This window comes from Channa argus, chromosome 2, assembly GCF_033026475.1.
Source record: "Channa argus isolate prfri chromosome 2, Channa argus male v1.0, whole genome shotgun sequence".
Lineage (NCBI taxonomy): Eukaryota > Metazoa > Chordata > Actinopteri > Anabantiformes > Channidae > Channa > Channa argus.
The window spans coordinates 5,496,220-5,515,728 of record NC_090198.1 but is presented as its reverse complement, the minus strand read 5'-3'; the positions used below and the strand labels follow the sequence as shown (position 1 = coordinate 5,515,728).

The 19,509-nt window shown below is 39.4% G+C and overlaps 1 protein-coding gene across 1 annotated transcript in view; it reads left to right on the top strand.

Annotated features, from left to right (window-relative positions):
- The first annotated feature begins 5,850 nt into the window (after positions 1–5,850).
- Positions 5,851–19,509, top strand: part of mmp15b (matrix metallopeptidase 15b) — a 30,676-nt gene continuing 17,017 nt past the window's right edge. The window contains exons 1-4 of the mRNA XM_067494978.1: positions 5,851–6,803; positions 14,590–14,738; positions 15,848–15,970; positions 16,352–16,659. Coding sequence (XP_067351079.1) covers positions 6,684–6,803; positions 14,590–14,738; positions 15,848–15,970; positions 16,352–16,659 — 700 coding nt within the window. The 5' untranslated portion in view covers positions 5,851–6,683. The remainder of the gene's footprint in view (positions 6,804–14,589; positions 14,739–15,847; positions 15,971–16,351; positions 16,660–19,509) is intronic.

Here is a 19,509-nt window from a genome sequence, read left to right as displayed (position 1 = left end):
TAATTCACTGACAAACTTCCAGATGTTCAAACTTCCTGACAGATCATCTCAAACTACATCAGATATGAAGTGTCTGAATTACAATGCTCAAGTCTCTTCACAGATTTCCAGTGGGGTTTAAGTCTTGTCTTTGGTTGGGCCATGGTTTTTGGTTTGGATCATGGTCTTGCTTAAAGGTTAATCATCACCACAGTCTCACATCTTATAAAACCAAATCAGGTTACCTAGTATTTCTCTATATTTATCTCCAATCATCTTTCTCTCAGTTCTCACCAGTCTCCTGATCGCTGCTAATGAGAAACATCCGCACAGCTGCCGCCATGCTTCACGGTAGGAATGGTATTAAACAGGTGACTCTTAGCAGACATAGTGCTGCAGAACTGTAAGCATGATCTATGTCCTCAACAGGCTGTGGCTTCAGTCTAACCAGTCTATGATAAAGCTCTGATAGATGGAGTTTTACTGAGATGTTTGTTCCTTGTTCTAACATCTCTGCAGACTCAAAGTTTCACCTCCCTAACCAAGATCCTTCTTGTCTGGGTACTCAGTTGGGTGATGGCCAATGATAAGAGTCCCGTTGAGACTTCGTTCATTTCACAACAATTGAGCACACTGTGCTTCTGGGAATATTCAAACCTTTAAAAATGGTTTTGCATAATTTACATAGTTGTCCTGATGTGTGCGTTACAACAAAGTATTCTTTGGCCTTCATCAGGGTAAATTTAGAAAAAGGGAATTACATCAGCATTAACTTTTTTTGTGGGGGGGACAATCATTTCAATAAGCTGTGGTGCTACTGAGTAAAAAATGGAAAATTAAACTACTTGAATAACTAAAATATATGAAAACAAATTAATTGATTGATGAATAATATTTTAATTTTAATAATCATGTGATTCTATTTTATAGAACTAAACTCTCAGTCTATATATTTACTTTATACAACAAATAAAACAATCAGTCTGTGACCTACATTACATAGAGATTTTTTGCAATTATGTTCAAGACAAAAACACTGCAGTCATTTGGTGCCTAATACTGCTTTTCTCTATAGAAAACAAAGGATTTGAACCAGCTTCTTGGAACTATTTGAAGCTACATGAGTCATCTGTCCTATGACCATTTTTGACCCCTCACTGCCGTAGCTCTTCTGTTTCTCTGGGCTTAAAGGACAGATTTTGAACTTTAAATATTAAAGGACAACTTCACTGATTTTTGAACTTGCTTTTTTTGGTTTTAGTTTGGGTAGTACATGTGCATAAATGCCATTAAATTTCCCTTTACCAAAATTTCTGTCCACTTCAAGCTAAGAAACACCTAAGTTCAGATTATGGTAAATGGTCTGCACTTATATATAGTTCTTTTGTACCTATTGGCACTCAAAGACACTTATTCACCCATTCACACACACACACACTTATGTGTGTGTCGCTATGCATCTGGCCAACGCTCACCAGGAGCAACTAAGTTAGGGCTCAGTGTCTTGCTCAAGGACACTTTGACATGTGACCGGAGGAGCCAGGGATTGAACCAACATCTGCGAGATTGGTGGACAACTGCTCTATCTTCCTGGGCCAAAGTCGTCCCTTATTATGCCATGTTGTTGCTCATACTATGAAGTTTGTGATCATAGTCAAAGTTTTTCCATAACCCGTCCAGATGACATCATTATGTCACCACCTTTACAGGAATAATTTGTATGAAGACTTTCAGTCAGGATTTAGAGTTCATCATAGTACAGAAACAGCACTGGTAAAAGTCTCCAATGACCTATGGCCTCAGATAATGGACTAATCTCTATATTTGTTCTTTTAGATCTTAGTGCTGCATTTGATACAATTGATCATAACATTTTATTACAGAGACTGGAACATGAAATTGGGATTAAAGGAACTGCACTAGGTTCAAGGGTCAAGCCGAAAGACGATAAACTTTTATACATGTTCTAATTAATTCTATAAGACAAAATGTGGAGCTATTAATGCAGCAGTTTTGTTTTTTGTGGAAGCTTTTACATATCAGAGGTAACTGTGTCACATGTTGAAATGTCCTTGAGCAGCCCAACTTAGTTGCTCCCAGTGCTATTCAGCTGGCCCATAACAGCTCCATTGGTGTGTGAATCAGTGAATGAGAAGCAGTGTAAAGTGCTGTGTTGTTTCTGTGTTGGGTTTTCACCACTTATGAAAAAGAGAGATTTCAGTTTTGGATTTTTAAATAATTTGCTAAAATTAGCAAATACATTTCACTTAGGTTGCAGCATGTAGTTTGATGGGAAATGTTTGCTTTTATCATTTATGAAGTGAATTTACAACATTGTAAAAAGTCCAAAAGTAAAAGTTTCTGCTGTGACCGTAACAAGTGTAAAGCTGGAAGAAGCAGGTGAAGGGACAGAAACAAATGCCCAGGCTTAATTACAAAACACAACCAAGTATGGAGAACAATTACACAAGAATACAGTACTTACATTACTGCTGTGTCATGTATCAATAAATAAATAAATAATTATAATAAATACTTTCAAATAAAACAACCATTCCTGCCTTTTTGATATGTCCTGAGATGTGATGAGATGAGATGTATGGCAAAGACACAGACATTAATCCGATATTAATGTTGAAAAAAGTATGTCAAATATTTCAGCCTTACACAAAGACACAATGAAGTATACAACACAATCATCACATGTACTATTATATATTAACATTATGTAATGTTTACAAGTCATTTCCATACACTTAGTTATATAACCATTCTCAAGCCTAATATCAGCATCAATTAGGTGGGTCTGATCTAACAAGAATAAAAATGCAGCCTACCTGTGTGTGTGTTGCTGAGCTCCACTACAGATGATCTTGTCTGAAGAGAAAACAACTGGTGTGACAGAGGTATGAAAGAAAGTGAGGAAACCTGTTGAAATCATTGAGCTATATAGGAAGAAAACATGTAAATAACACTGAATAAAAAGAGGAAGCACTCACAGACAGCACATCCAGAAATACACTCTCTCCTGCTTTTGTAAATATAGATTCACATGAACTTGACTATACTGAGTAACGTAGAACAAACATTCTAGATTCACATTCAACACTTATAGTCCATAGTTTAACATAGAAGCTAGTTTCCCTAGCAGTTAATTGGTCCATACTGCACACAGCTTGGTTTATGGCTGCATGTCTCTGCTTCCACCAACAGAGGGAAGAAACACATCAAAAATCGAATGCAAACAAGGTGCCAAGAGTCACCGGCAAGCAATCATCCAGTTTTTATCATGTTTTAAATTTTCATGTTATTTCAAGAGAGAAAGTCATAAACAATGCTGAGAGGGAAAAAAGACATTCAAAACGTATATGTTATCAGGAAAAAAAATTAATTATGTCTCTGGTAGTTAGTTTGACAAACTTGTCTCCACATAAAGTGTTTGTATTGCAAATCAGGTAATATGTAGTCTGTTAGTGTCTTATCTTGCATTTTTGACATTCAGTGGAAAAAAGTTATTCTGTAAAACTGTGCATTAACATCCATCCATTATCTGTAACCACTTTATCTGTTTAGGGTCACGGGGCCTGGAGCCTATTCCAGCTGTCATAGGGCAAGAGACAGGTCTCCAGTCTATCTCAGGGCCCATACAGAGAGACATACACAGACAGACAATTATTCACACTCACATTCACAGGAATTAACCTAACATGGATGTATTTGGACTGTGGGAGGACACTGATGCAAGCACAGGGACAACATTCAAACTCCACACAGAAAGGCCACAGTTGGCTGGGGAACACTGTGCTGTTCATTTTAGTATGTTCACTTGTTTTTTTCTGCTATCAAGCCTACTTTGACCAGATCTGAGTGATCTTTTTGATGAATATAATGTATATTTTGTGTATATATACATTGTGCTTCATCAGCGAGTGTAGCAGCTGACCTTCCAACCAGGTTGCCCATGTGGCATCAGGATAGAATTGAAAAGAGTTCACTTTTTCAAAACCTTCCTTGATGCCTTTACATGTTTTCAACATAAAATTTATTCAGTAGACAAATTTTCAAGATTTTATTTTCTCACTTGCTCTCAACTATCAACAAAACTCGTGTGTATTTACAGTTGACTTTGCACGCAATCACACACTGCTAGTCCTAATATCAGCATCAATACAGATACAGTTAAATGACAGCATAACACAAACTTACTGGATTAGTCCAAGTTGCTACATTCTGGACTGTACTTCTCCAGAACATCTAAGATTATCTAAAAAGTTTACAGACAAACCTGTTGGGCCTCATTTAATTTCTAAATGACCTCTGACTTTCGTTACAGTGCTAAGTGAAGAAAGGGGAGCAAGAGAGTAACATTCATAAGAACAATATAAGAAATGATATAAATGTGAGTACAGAGATCAATTGCAGTCTGATACAGGTTGTTCGTACTTTTGTCATGGTTAGTTATTGCTCTAGAAAACATTCAAACAGGTTTAAAAAAATGTCAAGATGAGGGGATTTTCAATGATTTTAATAGAAGGCAGTTGACTGTAAGCGTTGAGTTGACTGATGTTAGCCCCTGGCTCTGGATCCTACCGGCCACAAACTACTCACCTGGATAAAAAGAGACCACTGGGTAGAATGACTCACAAAGCAGGTGCTAATCCTCATTATGACAAACTGGAAAAACTTGGATGATAAAATTCTTTCTTTGTTCATTAAGCCGTCAACAGTCAGCAAATGTAGCTATACAGTGGTATAAAGATGGGAAGTTAATGTTTGCTGAGCCACTGCTGCATTTTGCTCGTATGGAACTGCTAAAAATCCTTCTGTTTTTACAAACCCACGGTTAAGAACCATTAAAACATCTTACATGTACACTGAGTGGTTTAGGGAAGCTTTAGCATTGACTATTGTGTGTGTTCAGTAAATTATAACACCTCTTTTTCTGTGATGACCTCAGGCCACAAAGTGCTGTGAGCTGTTTGGACATGTGTCCTGCCTTACCAAACAGCTAATTGTATTAAAAAAAACAAAACACGCATCTACTGGTAAAAAGACATCTTTTTGTGTTGTCGTGTCTAGAGCTTCCAGTCTTGACTGAGTAACCATTAACACGCACTCAGCAAGTAACTTACTGCCTTTTGCCTTAGATCAGATCCAGTGATATGGAGCTACATAGTCATATCTTTCCACAGGGTCCATCGTGCAGAGTGGGAGCAAATGACAGGAGCTGTCCAATCCATCTGCAGTGGTGACACTTGCTTCCTTCTCACCTGGGCTCATGCTTACTACCTGCTACTGCACCCTTAGGTTTTAAGTATAACAAATGTGTGGTGCTGTATAGTTGTGCATGTGCATGTGTATGTGTGTGTTGTGTGTGCGTCAGTATAACTTACAATACAACACCGTCAAATTGGTTAATCAGTAATGAGTTTGCAGTCACTTTTATCACACAAATGGTGGTTTTAAATTCCATAGCTTATCAGTACTTTCCTGCCTCACTTAATGTTTGTATTGTTGTGTGCGTGTTGGTGGATGGATTGTGGGGGTCGGGTTCTTTTTCTGCTCTCTCGCCTCTTCCATCCCCTTGTCGGCTTACAGAAAGACATGACTAACCGGAAATACTTTGACTTGACAATAAAATAATAACAAAAATTGCCTTTTAGATTACAGATTTCAACAGAAAACGACAACGAAAATTACAGATACATTATCCCTTACTATCTATATTTGCACTTTTATGCTTAGTGTTAACGTTCATTGGAGCAATATTGAGTCAACCGGCAGCCAGAACGTTCGAACCTTTTATTTTGAAAGTCAAGACAGGAACACGTCGTCGCAGTGCCAGTTCACTTGACGCTGGCTCTTCCACGCTAGGTACCGAAACACCGCGGTCACCGGACCACTGTCCGCCCTGCTCCGGTAGGGAGACAACACTCCCGAGACACTGTCTCAGGACCGGACTGAGGGCAGCTACTCAAGAATCAGCTACCGGGAAGATTTCTTCTTGGAATCAGGAAATAAAGTGCATACAAAGGGAGAAGAATCATCAGAGACTTTTTTTTAAAGAAGAGGTCGCGATTTAAAAACTGCGCTCGCTTTTAGCTGCAACGCTGCTTGAAGCTGCCGCTGAGCGACTCGGTCAGACGCGGTGAACTTTGGGACGTAACATTTTTTCTAGTTTTTACAGTTTGCAACTTTCTCAGGGTAAATTGAACCGCGCTCCATAAAGCAGCATCACGAGAGAAGGTTGCTATAACCCCACTGCACGTGAACATGTTAGCGGTAACATATTTCACAAAGCGTGTTTACTGGAGACGTCGTGGCTTTTTGGTAACGTGCACGTTCAAGGTCACTAATTAGGCGACTATTGAACCAAGCGGGCGGATAACAGAGAGTGAGTAAAGAAAGGTGAGGCGGCCCGTGGAAAAGAAATTCAAGGATCCAGCTGTGTGCTCTCATGCGCTCATGTGAGTGAAGACCATCACCCATGTTCATGGAGGGTCACTTTGCACCTCGGCTCTGACTGGAAATGTGCAGTGGAGCTCTTTTCCAGAATACAAATGCGCTGCTGAAGGCTACATTCCTGTTTGGTACAGTTTACTGACATTTAAAAAAAAAACAAATCATTAACCAGCAAGACTGCGAGTTAAAACTCAACAAAGAGCCACTGAACTACAACGACTGAGTTGTCTCTCTCCCGGACCATGGCCTCCACCTCGTGGGACAGCAGCTTCTGGTTGCTCTGGAGACGGACCCTGCTCGCGCTGTGGCTGTGTGCGCTCGCTGCGCGAGGAGCCGAGGATGACAGTCCCTTCAGCGCAGAGGTTAGCCCACTGTTTAACCTGTTCACACTCATTTCCTAACAGCCGCAATAAAAGCCAGGAGCCGCAGAGCTTGACATGACTTCCCAGCACTGAGTCTTAGCACTGCACCCTTCGAAAATGACAGCAAGGCATTTGCTTAAAGAGAGACTCAGCGCTGCATCATCAAGAGCATTAGGCTACTGTTTGACACGCCGGCTGTGCTTTTTAAAAAATGTTCAATATTAAATGTTATCAGACAAATGGTCATTTTTGTGTGTCTCACATGAATAAACTGAGATTATGACGCTGACAGCTTCAAACGTGACCCAGACAGAATTAAGACTGGACTGTCCTCAGTACAACAGCAGGTTCGTCTTACTAATGTCAATTATTTGTTCCTCATAATAATCTGAACACAGGTCATATTTTCCAATACACTGTTATTTACTGGAAATATTCAAAATCACTTTGTTGAAAGCTCTAAACAAGAGTTTAGCCAACCGCTGCATCTTTAATATATTTTCACCTCACTTTTTTAAGTACAGAGCAGATTTTGGTTCAAATGTGTGTTTTTCTGGGCTCCACATCACAACATTGTCCTTGATGGTCTCTGGACAAATGCATGTGATAGAATATTCAAATCATATCCCCAACAAACAAAAGCAAATCATAAAACTCATGGTCATGCTAATCATTGGTGGATGAACTAAAGTTTATTCCTCTTAGTTGGAGTCAAGCTTTTTGGTAATCCTCACCATACACCATACCTTGTCCTTGTCCAATTCTTCATTGGGTCTTCCTTTTATTTCTTAAGCACTAAAGGACACCACATACACATATATTGGTGCATCCTAAATGCACCAAATGTCAACCTGAAGCAGCACATCTGGCATTCTTCTTCCATTGTAGCAGTCATCCTGCACACATTTGTTTTGACAGACAGATAGTTGACTATTAGAGATAAGAGCTGTGTTTATACCTATAAGAAGGTGATTAGCGGTGGAGTTCTTGTGTCTGTTTTTGTGTGGCAGGGAAAGAGAGAGAAACAGATAAAGGGATGGCCGGGTCACTAGAGGTGAACTTGGATTGGCAAATCCAGTGGCCAGATTCTGCTTGTGAGTCAGGTTACAACACATTCTGAAGGGGTATTAACATAGGTGTGCTATGTGTACAGGTGTGTGTGTACTAATGTGTCTTACTGACAGAGACGTCTGAGGGGTTTATACAATGTGTGAACTGATGAGAAATTCCAAAGCCCTTTAATTGCTGCTCTGTGTGTGTGTGTGTGTGTGTTTGTGTGTGCATTCTCAATTAGTAGCAATTGCAATTACACACATTGCCTTTTTAAACATTGTGAATCTTTAGTAAGCATACTTCAGCTCTCTAAACGTATGCATTGCCTTATTTTGGACAAACTGAATTGTAACTTTATTGTGACTGCTGTAAAAAAAAAGTACATTACACCTGCACAACTAATTTGAGAATTTTGTTCCTGTGCACGATGTTTCTTTTCCTCCTAGCAGCTTTATTACTGAATAGCTATAAAATGTAAGCCAAAGCAAAACGGAGAAGGTAAAAAAGACTGCGTTCTTGAAAGAAATGTATTTTAATGCTCATGCTTACCTCTGACTTATCCTTATATTAAAATATTGTTCTGCTTGTAGCTGAAAAAATCTTCTAGATGACATCACCCGGAATAGTTTTTCACCATTAGGAGTTTAGATAATGTCATCTAGAAACGCTCTGGAAATGCAGGTTGTCCATGAAAGCAGCCTTCGTAGTGTGAGCAACCAGATGAAATACTCGTTTTTCACGTTTTTCAGCTAGAAGTAGAGAGATATTTTAATATAGGAAAGTCCAAAATCAGTAAAGGTGTCCTGTAATATAGTGAGAAGGCACTCATTATATTAACACCCTAAAACAAATAAAAGTTAAATTATTGAAAGTTCTGCATTTATTTTGTGCCTTTTTCATATCTTGAGCAGATGTGACCAAAGCCTGTGGTGTGATGCCTACATTTTAGAAAGAGCTCAGGAAACTATGTCGCATCTGTAGTGTTTTTATCATTTAAATGTGCAGAAATAGCAGTGTTTGCATTTAGAGTGTAGCTAAAAAATCACCAGTGGTAAATACAAGGATCTATGAGGAACTAAAGAAAAACTTTAAGGCTGTGTCCGAAACCCTTTCCTATTCCCTCATTCAAGATTCCCTATATATCGTACACTAACTGTCACTCAACAGTGAGGACTTGATTGAGATTTTGGAAATTTAATTATCTTATTACCAACAGCTGTTTGAGCATTGCATTAATTTCTCATCTCTAAAATGGAGAGCATTGAATTGTGGGATTTTTACCATCACTTGCAGTACAGCCCTGATTCCAAAAAAGTTGGGAATAGGTGTAAAATGTAAATAAAAACAGAATGCAATGATTTGCAAATCAACCCATATTCTATTAACAATAGAACATAAACAGCATATGAGATGTTGAAACTGAGAAATTTTAATATTTCATTGAAAATATCAGCTCATTTTAAATTTGATGACAGCAACTTATCTCAGAAAAGTTGGAATAGAGTGAGGTTTACCAATGTTGAGCATCCGCTGTTCTTTTAACTGTCTGTAAATGTCTGGGAAGTGAGGAAAACTGTTTCGAGAGTTTTAGGATTCTAGCTGTTCAACAGTCTTGAGCCTTTGTTTCTGGATTTCTTGTTTTATGATGCACCAAATGTTTTGTATTGGTAAAAGGTCAGGACTACAGGCAGGCCAGTTCAGCACCCAGACTCTTCTCCTGCAAACCCACGCTGTTGTGATGGATGCAGTATGTGCCCTAACATTGTCTTGCCTATGCAAGCATTTTTCAGCATTGATGGTGCCTTTCCACATGTGTAAGCTGTCTACACCATAGGCACCGATACACCCCCACACCATCAGAGATGCAGGATTTGGCACTGTCCGTTGATAACATGCTAGATGGTCCTTCTCCTCTTTAGTCCACAGGACACGATGTCCATGGTTTCCAAAAGTAATTTCGAATTGTGATGTATCTGTCCACAGAACAGTTTTCCACTCTGTATTGTGTTCACATTTGGCTTCTGCTTTGCATGATACAGCTTTAACTTACATTTGTGGATTGCACAGCAAACTGTGTTCACAGACAGTGATTTCTGGAAGTGTTCCTCAGTCCATAGAGTGATGTCCAGGAGAGAATCATGGCTGTTTTTAATGCAATGCTGCCTGAAGACCTAAAGATCACATGCATCAATTCTTGACCTTTGTTGTTGTCCCTTGCACACAGAGATTCCTCTTGATTATCTAAATCTTCTGAGGATATTATATACCGTAGATGCTGGGATCTTTAATGTCATTGCAATTTTATGTTGAGGAACATTTTTCTTAAATTGTTGATCTAAATTAATGAGAATTGCAAATCATCTTTATGTTTTAATGTCTTCTTAACTTTTTTGGAATTGGGGTTGTAGTTTTATAGGGAAGACTTAGGTAACTGATGACCATTTTTATTTTTTATTTTTGCTGGTGAATATTTTTCTAAACATTCCGTCTATAGCCATAATAGGGATTACAGAATTGTTTTATGTGGACAGAAAATATGGTTCTATTTCAGTAGTGATACAGTGGTAAAGCAAAAACACTAACATTACTTTTATAATATGAATTGAATAAAAGAGGATGAACATAGACAGAATGCAAAATTAAATAATATTCATACAATTACATGTTTTAGATCCTTTCCAAGCAGCCTGTATCTTTAAGTCAGATCCAGACAGTTGGATTGTGTTGAAACTACTTTATACACCCACAACACAGTTATTTCACATACTAAAATACCCTGTGTGGAGTTTAGTCTGACTGTTGTAATTTAGTTTAATCCATGTGTTTGGGATTTGGTCTGAGACCTCAACTCCTACTCTGTCTGGACAGAAAGGATGAAGTGGGAAGTTGGAAGAATGAGTGAAAAAAAGCATAATTTAATGTGTGTGACAAGAATCTGGAGCATTTCTCTCAATTTTTTAAATAAGAGAAATGTCACTCCCACAACCAAAAAAACATCGCGTCGACATCGCGTCGATGTGGAGAGAAAGTTGACAGGAATTGTGGCGGTTAGTCTCAGCTGTGCAGCATGTGATGGCTGAATGTGACAGCTGTTCTCTAACTGGGACGCACACACACCCTCACCGTGCCTGCTGACCCTGGGACTTGAAGACATGTTAGCATAAACAATGCGCCCTGTTGTCTGAAAATAAAAAGCTGTGAGAGAAAACTTGTACATAGGATAGGAAGATGATGAAAAAGAAGATCATGAACATGATGAGACAGGCTGAGTGCCAAACATGCACAACAGCAATTTGTAGCCAAAAGTAGTGTAGTAGTCGGGAGCAGCAGGGCATGTTGCTACACATAAATTGAAGACCGACTCAATACATAGCTTCTTTGTATCCATGTCATCTGCAACATGTTGTCTCTTCATATCGCAGCCATTTGCCCCTTACTTTGCTGTTATTTGCTGTCACTATGTGCACAAAGACTCCGGTTGTTACAGTGATGGGATGAGGCGGTTAAAGGGCTACGAGATGAGAACTGTCTCCGAAAGGGTGTGTTTTCTGTTTGTGTTCTCACTAAAATGAGAGTGCTCCATGAAGTCTTCAAATTGAACAAATCAAATTCTCTTCCTGTTCTCTGTCTGTTTCTCTTGCTGCTGCATTTATTTATCCATCCTCTTGGACTTTGGGGAGAGGGATGACAGCAGACCAAGCCTTGGAATAAATACTCTGTTAGTATCTTGGCTGACATTGTGTGGGACACACACACAGACACAAATGCATACGCTTTTGGCAGCCTTTACAACTTCTCGTATATTGCTTGCTCTGGTTTTGGCAGGTAGGCTCAAGGACTCTTTGAAAGACCATTTATTAGACGAGGCCTAGCTGACACACGCACAAGCATTCCTCTATTCCTACTGTTGTCTAAGACTTATTTTGTATTCAGCCCAGGTGATGAGGCAAGGTGAGCGGCCAGACTTGAAGTACTTTCCTGTAGCGTCGATGGGGGTGAGGGGAGACGGGGGCTCTCACATGCCTCCATACATCTTTCCAACAACACTGCAGCTCTGCCCTTGTGCCCATCTACAGCCTGTTGTAAATACTTGTCCAGGAGAGAGACAGGAAGAGCGTGCCCAAACAACATCAGATGCCTAGAGAAAGATAACCTTGTAAAGGAGTTGATCATAACAGATGCACTTCGGAGATTACACAGGATAATTTCTTGTGTTTTCTGTTAAAATACGTCTATTGGAATCCGTATGGGAATTGCAGTGTTTCCCCCTCAGTGTTTGTTGTGGTTGGGTGACCATTGCGGGGTACATTACAGCATTGCTAAGTAGTTTGTTTTCATCTTTGGGCAGCATGAAATATGAACAGCATTAGCCGACATGAAATGACAGTCAATACTACTCAATACTAATCAGCTCGTGAAAGATTTTCTGTCTTTTGTGGACATGTCCTTTGGCGTTCAGGAAACTCATTTATTTTCCTAAACTCATCTAGTGAAATGAGCATTTTTGCTTTAAAATGGTTTGTCAAGATGCCGATGCAGCAGTTGTGATACTATCAGTGTCGGTCTGCATATGCCATTGTGACCTGCATGAGGCTGTAGTTCGGGCAAGTGTTTTTGTCTTTAAAGCCAAAAACACAAGAGCACATGTAAAAAAACAAAACAAACACAAAAATCAAAACGCTTTTACAGGCTTTTTTAATTTTAAACAAGTCACCTGGAGAACATGTAAAAATTGACTGTTTGAAAATCCATATGTGCTGAAGACAAAACTTTTGACCCTTAGGTTAATTAGCTAATTAGCACATACTAACCATCTACATCAAAAACTCCAGCAAGAGATGAGAAAAAAGTCACCAGCTAAACACCTTTGTCTACCTGTAGCCAAAATCCAAGAGCATCATTTAAAGATAAAAAAATCTCTAGAATATGTAAATGTCTTTCGTGCCATGTGAAAGCATCCCAGGTATAGCAACAATAACTTAGGGAAATGGATTTGCTTAGTATTACTGATTTGTAATAATTAAAATATATGGTAAAATTGTGAGAGATAGAATTGTGTTTAATAAACTCCAACTGTTTTAGTCACCTTGAACTACATGTGCGTGTGTGTGAGAGAGAAAGATGAAAGGTGAAAGGATTTAGATAGTGTTTCAGGAAGTGTATATTTGTTTTGGGTGAAGAGAGAGAGAGAGAGTGTAAGTTTGTGCCAGTTAGTTGGAAGCATTCTTATCTGAAGGCAGAGGTGGGTCAGGGTCAAATCCAGTTCAGCAGTCTCTATGCTACTTCCTGCTCCTACACACATACAATAACAAAGCCGTTGCAGTCAGTGCATTCATTGACAGAAAGAAAAATATAAATTAGACACATGTGGAAAAATAGCAAATATAACAAGCTGTTTATAAAATACCATAAGCATCAGTAAAAATTGCCAGACTGAATGAAAAGGGCAAAAACAGCTGGAACAGCAGCTCATCACACGGTGGTTTGTCTTCACAATTGTGTTCAAAAAGTTGGCATTAGGTTAAATGCCTGTTGAATATTTGAGGGCAAGTGCTCTATAGCCTGAAGGCTCAAACCACTTCCGGGGAGGTTGGTGAGGTGTCAGGTGAATTTCACCTTACTACACTGTGCCTTTGGGTTACTTGGGATTTTACCCAAGTGTTTGGGGTGTAAAGAAATAACATGCAGTGAATTAATTTCACTTTCATGAATAGAATATATTTAACATGTGAAATTTTATTTTTATGCATCTTTTGGCACATAAGCGTACTGAATGACTTACTGTTGTCTACTTAGAAAAAACCTTTTCTCTTGTCTTTGTGGGAATTTACATCCCAACAATGTGGTGGCTGGTCCAGTCAGGGCTCCCTTTATATTGTATATAGTTTTTCATACTTGGAAGATGTGTGTATGTGTGTGTTTGAGAGAGAGAGAAAGACTAAATTTGTTACTATGACTTTAAAGGAGTGGATAAGTAAACAGAGTCCAGGTAGGTAGAATCAGGTAGTACTTTGCATTGTGAAAGATGGGTGTAAACATATACACATAGACGGTCACATGTCTACAGTACAAAACATTAACACACACACACACAAAGACACACTCTTTTACATTCCTTGCACCACCGTTGGGAGTGAGCCTGTGCACAGGAGTATCTAGTATCTCAGACTAACCACTCTGTGAGTGCTTGCCTGTGTGTGCGTGTGATATTAAGTTTCTACATAACAGGTGGGATAGACTTTGCGTCATCTGGGATTGGGTCAAGTATCACATTTTCTCCCTCAAGTCTGTCATTAACCCCCCCACCCCAGTCCTCCCGGTCAAGAGACACATATCAAGCCTCCCAGTTTTCTCACTCTTCCATGCTGTTTATGTACAAAATGATAGCTTAAAAAACTTTGTGACAACACATGCTATATTCAAGATCAAATTACAAATGAGGTGTGATTTTCCTGGGTACTGAGGCAAATCTCTGTCCTGTCTTCCTGTCACAAAAGTTGGATCTAAGCAGATAAACTTTAAGTTACTCAGTTTTTAATTTGTTTCTCTTTTTTATGTTATAATTGAATTCAGAATATTTATAAAAAGTATCTTGTTCCTAAGATCCAGAGTGTGTGTTGAATAAGCCTTTGAAGATTAAAGGCTTTTGGTGAACAAAATAACTCTTTATTGCTTTGTTTCTATCATTGTAAGGAATATAAGCAATGTGATTTTTCTTCCTGTGTGTATCCAGTCATGGCTCAGGAAGTATGGTTACCTGCCCCAGGCCAGTGGACAGATGTCAACCATGCGATCAGCTCAGACTCTGTCTAATGCCATCAGTGACATGCAGCGGTTTTATGGCCTGGAGGTCACTGGACATTTGGACCCTCAAACCATCAGGTCAGCAGGGCTTAAAGGAATAGTTTGGGATCTTTAAAAGTGGTCTCAGTACAGTTTTGAGGTCCTTATATGTACATGACAGTATGTTATTGTAACTGCAGTTCTGTCAGTTCTGAACTCACAAAATGCACAGCATTTATTTTAGTACACTTTTTATTGTAAAAGTATGCAAGTTTCAAATTAGTTAACTCTGTTTTCAATTAAAAAAGCAAGGGTTACAACAACAAACCTATAAGCAATTAGTAAAAGACATTGGTATAATATTACAAGGGACAACAGTACTGTGAGGGTAACAGAAATCAACGTACTGACTAAGACATACTGTCGTGTACATAAGTATGTGTATCTGTAACCGCTTATCCTGTTCAGGATTGGGGGGAGGTTGGGCATGGAGCTTATCCCAGCTGTCACTGGGGCAGAGGCAAGGTACACCCTGGACAGCTCGCCAGTCTATTTCAGAGACATACACAGACAGACAACCATTCCCACTCAAAATCACACCTTTGACCAGTTAACCTAACGTGCATGTCTTTGGACTGTGGGAGGAAACCAGAGGAAAGCCACGCAAGCACAACACGCTAACAGCCAGTTGGGCAGTTGAGACTGTCTAGCTGTTAGGTGGCAACACTGTGCTGCCTACTTAAGTACCTTATTACTCTATTCAGAATTTGAAAATCCATCAATTTTCCTTTAACTACAATGTTTTTGTACATTTAGACTTATTAATGTCCACAAGTCCTCAGCTGTGAAGCCCATCTTGGCTTTTTCAAACCATGTAAAACAATTTTTGTGAGATGATTTAGCCTAAAATTTAGTAATATAGACTTTTAACAAGCATTTGTCAGACTAATCCTCTCTGGGATGGAAAAAGGTAATATTTTTACCTTTAGTAAGACTTTTGGAGAACTTCTTACATGAGATGAACTACTCACTATCCTGGATGTAACAGGCAGCTCACAGGTACAAATGAAACAAAAGTGCATAGACATCAAGAGGAGAAAGCAGGGGTTCTAACATCATACTCTCCCTTCATCTCTGCTCTTTGGTGCTTCTTCCTTTTAACATACATGTCTTCACTGCTTTTTTTTTTTTTCCCCTAACTCCTTCAGCGCCATGAAGACACCTCGTTGCGGTGTCCCTGACAAGTTTGGAGGCCAGATCAAAACCAATGTGCGGCGGAAACGCTATGCCCTGACCGGACATAAGTGGAACAAGAACCATCTCACTTACAGGTACCAAAGAGACATTTTATTTGTAAAGTAAACCTGAGCTGCCACAAATACTGTAGTAACTTACTACTGCAATACATTATGTACTTAAGATGGGATTTGAATTAATTTATTGTAGTTCTTCTTTTGTTTCTTCTTGTTTACTTGTTTTATTGTATTAAGAATGTGTTTGGGACCTTAAACCCCTCAAATTATATAGCAGATTGATACACATGCTTGTCAGTGACCTTAAAATGTATTAGCTTCAACAAAAGAGTTTTGGAACAAATATATAATGAAACAATATTTTCCAAACTGCTCAGGAATCCACAAAGGTATATATCTACTTTGCAACTTAATATGGGATAATGCATTTTTCCCCATTTTCTTTCTTCGTTCCTATAGTATCCAGAACTACACTCCCAAGATTGGAGAGTATAATTCATACGAGGCCATACGGCGGGCCTTTAAAGTCTGGGAGAGAGTCACCCCATTGACATTTGACGAAATCCCCTACCAGGAGATCAAGTATGGACGTCGCAAGGAACCCGACATAATGATCTTCTTCGCTTCTGGTTTTCATGGAGACAGTTCTCCTTTTGATGGGGAGGGGGGATTCCTAGCCCATGCCTACTTCCCTGGACCTGGAATGGGAGGAGACACACACTTTGACTCCGATGAACCATGGACCATAGGAAACCAGAACATACAAGGTAGATTGCGACCGTCAGATCTACGATGTCTGTTACTGTATATGACGGGTTGTAGAACCGTTGGTTATTTTCTTTTTCAACAACCAAAATGCTGCAGGAAAGAAATATGATAAGGTCAAAAATTAACATCAAAAAATCTCACTTTGCAAGAAAAGGAAAATGATAGAAAAGACAGCTGGGTGGAGGTGTAATTGCACAAGTTGAGATTGTTTATAGTGTGTACAGCCGCACAAATAGCTGGTTGTGTTATGAAATTCTGTCTTGCAAACTTACATGTTGTGAGGGAGTTATTTGCTTAATCCTCAGGTAGGAATGGGGAAATTAAGGGTTATGTTGATGGAGCACCAAAGTCATGTCATATTGTATGGGTTGAAATGGATCTGTGTAATGGATTTGCAAATGCAGCTGCCCCCTTCACTTTCATGCATAGATAACTGGGGTTGGCATGGTTCAGCAAGCTACATCATCTCTGAGGCTTGTCAGTCGCTGGTACTCAATTTACAGGCATGAAGGTTCTAAGCAGAAACTCAGTGACATCATGAAAGTCTGTTCCTCAATTACAGCCCCTTATAGTTCTCAAGTAGGCCCCCAATTATGTTTCCAAGAAAACATGTAAAAACATACATTAATCCATAAACTCTGTCGCTGTGCCTGTCACCGAGCTCGTCATATGTGCAGTTAAAGATTACTGAAATATTATTTTTGAAAATCTTTACAAATACTTCAGAGGTCCTCTTCTTGCTGTCTACCTATTAACCTATGCACCTATTTTTTTAATTCTACAATGGGCTTTCCCGCCCTGTTATCTACATACAGTGCATACAGAAAGTATTCACAGATCTTTGCAGATTTATAAAAAATAAAAAACAAAACATGTACATAAGTATCCACCGCCGTAGCTTAATACTTTGTAGAAGCATCAATTACAGAATCAAGTCTTTTTGAGTATGATGCCACAAGCCTGACACCTATTTTTTATCGGTGCACAGCCATTTTCAGATCTCTCCAGAGATGTTCAATCAGGTTAAAGTCTGGGCTCTGGCTGGGCCTCTCAAGAATATTCACAGAGTTGTCCTGTAGTCACTCATTTGTTATCTTGGCCTTGTGCTTAGTGACGTTGTCCTGTTGAAAGATGAACTATCGCCCTAGTCTGAGGTCCAGAGTTCTCTGGAACAGGTTTTCATCAAGAATGACTATTTTCTTCTTCTTCTCCTTTCGGCTGTTCCCTTTCAGGGGTCACCACAGCGAATCATGTGCCTCCATCTAACTCTGTCCTCTGCATCCTCTTCTCTCACACCAACTAACTTCATGTCCTCCGTCACTACATCCATAAATCTCCTCTTTGGTCTTCCTCTAGACCTCCTGCCTGGCAGCTCCAACCTCAGCATCCTTCTACTGATATATTCACAATGTCTTCTCTGAAGATGTCCAAACCACCTCAATCTGGCCTCTCTTACTTTATCTCCCAAACATCTAACATGAGCTGTCCCTCATGTACTCATTCATCAAGAATGACTATACATTGCTTTATTCATCTTGCCCTCGATCCTCCCAGTTCCTGGCGCTAAAAAACATCCCCACAGCATGATGCTGCCACCACCATGCTTTATTGTAGAGATGGTATTGGCCAGGTGGTGAGTAGTGCCTGGTTTTCATCAGATATTACACTTGGGATTCAGGCTAAAGAGTTCAATCTTTGTTTCATCAGCGATGAACATGGTGTGAGAGTCCTTTAGTTGGGCTGTTATGTGTCTTTAAGTGAGGAGTGGTCTCGTCTGGCCACTCTGCCCTACAGGCCTGATTGGTGGAGTGCTCCAGAGATAGTTGTTCCTCTGGAAGGTTCTCCTCTCTCCACAGAGAAATGCTGGAGCCCTTTCAGAGTGACCATTACATTCTTGGTCATCTCCCTGACTAAGGCCCTTCTCTCTTGATTGCTCAGTTTGGTTGGCCAGGCCACTCTAGGAAGAGTCCCGGGGGTTCCCAGCTTCTTCCATTTACCAATGATGGAGGCCACAGTGCTTATTAGGACCTTAAATGGTGCAGATGGCTTGGTTTGTGCTCTGTGATGCACTAACTGTGGGACCTTATATAGACAGGTGAATGCTTTTCCAAATCATGTCTAATCAACTGAATTTCCCACAGGTGGAGTCCAATCAAGTTGTAGAAACATCTCAAGGATGATCAGTGGAAACAGGATGCACCAGAGCTCAATTTTGAATGTCATGGCAAAGACCATAAATACTTATGCACGTGATTTTTTATTTTTTTTTGTGTTCTTTCACATTCACATTATGGGGTGTTTGTATAATTTTGAGGAAAATAATAGATTTGATACATTTCGGAGGCTGAAACATAACAAACTATGGAAAAAGTTACTTTGCCTAACTCTGAATGCACTGTAACACACAGGAGATGCAGACAGCTGAGCCTTGTATGTGCATGTATGTCTGTGTGTCTTTATCTGTATAATCAGCTGTGTGGGATGTGTTGCAGGACAGATCAGAGAGACAGTGGAATGCCACAGTAAGTGGGAGTGTGTTCCACTTGGGGGGCTATATAGACTGCTCCCTTTGTTGCACTACACTACTTACATAGCCTAAGACCTCAATACAACCAAATTACTATGTGACCTTATTTAGAGTGGAGATGTACAATTTAACTTCTCAATTGTTTCTTAGGTGTAGTTTTCATTTATACATTTATACATTTTTACAGCCTTCTACATAAATTACTGTAGAAATGCACTTATACTTTGATAGCTTTTCATATATACAGTAAAAATGATTATCATTTGTTTAATATCGCTCAAATTATATACGCTACTCACTTTTGGGAGAAATTTATGGTGAA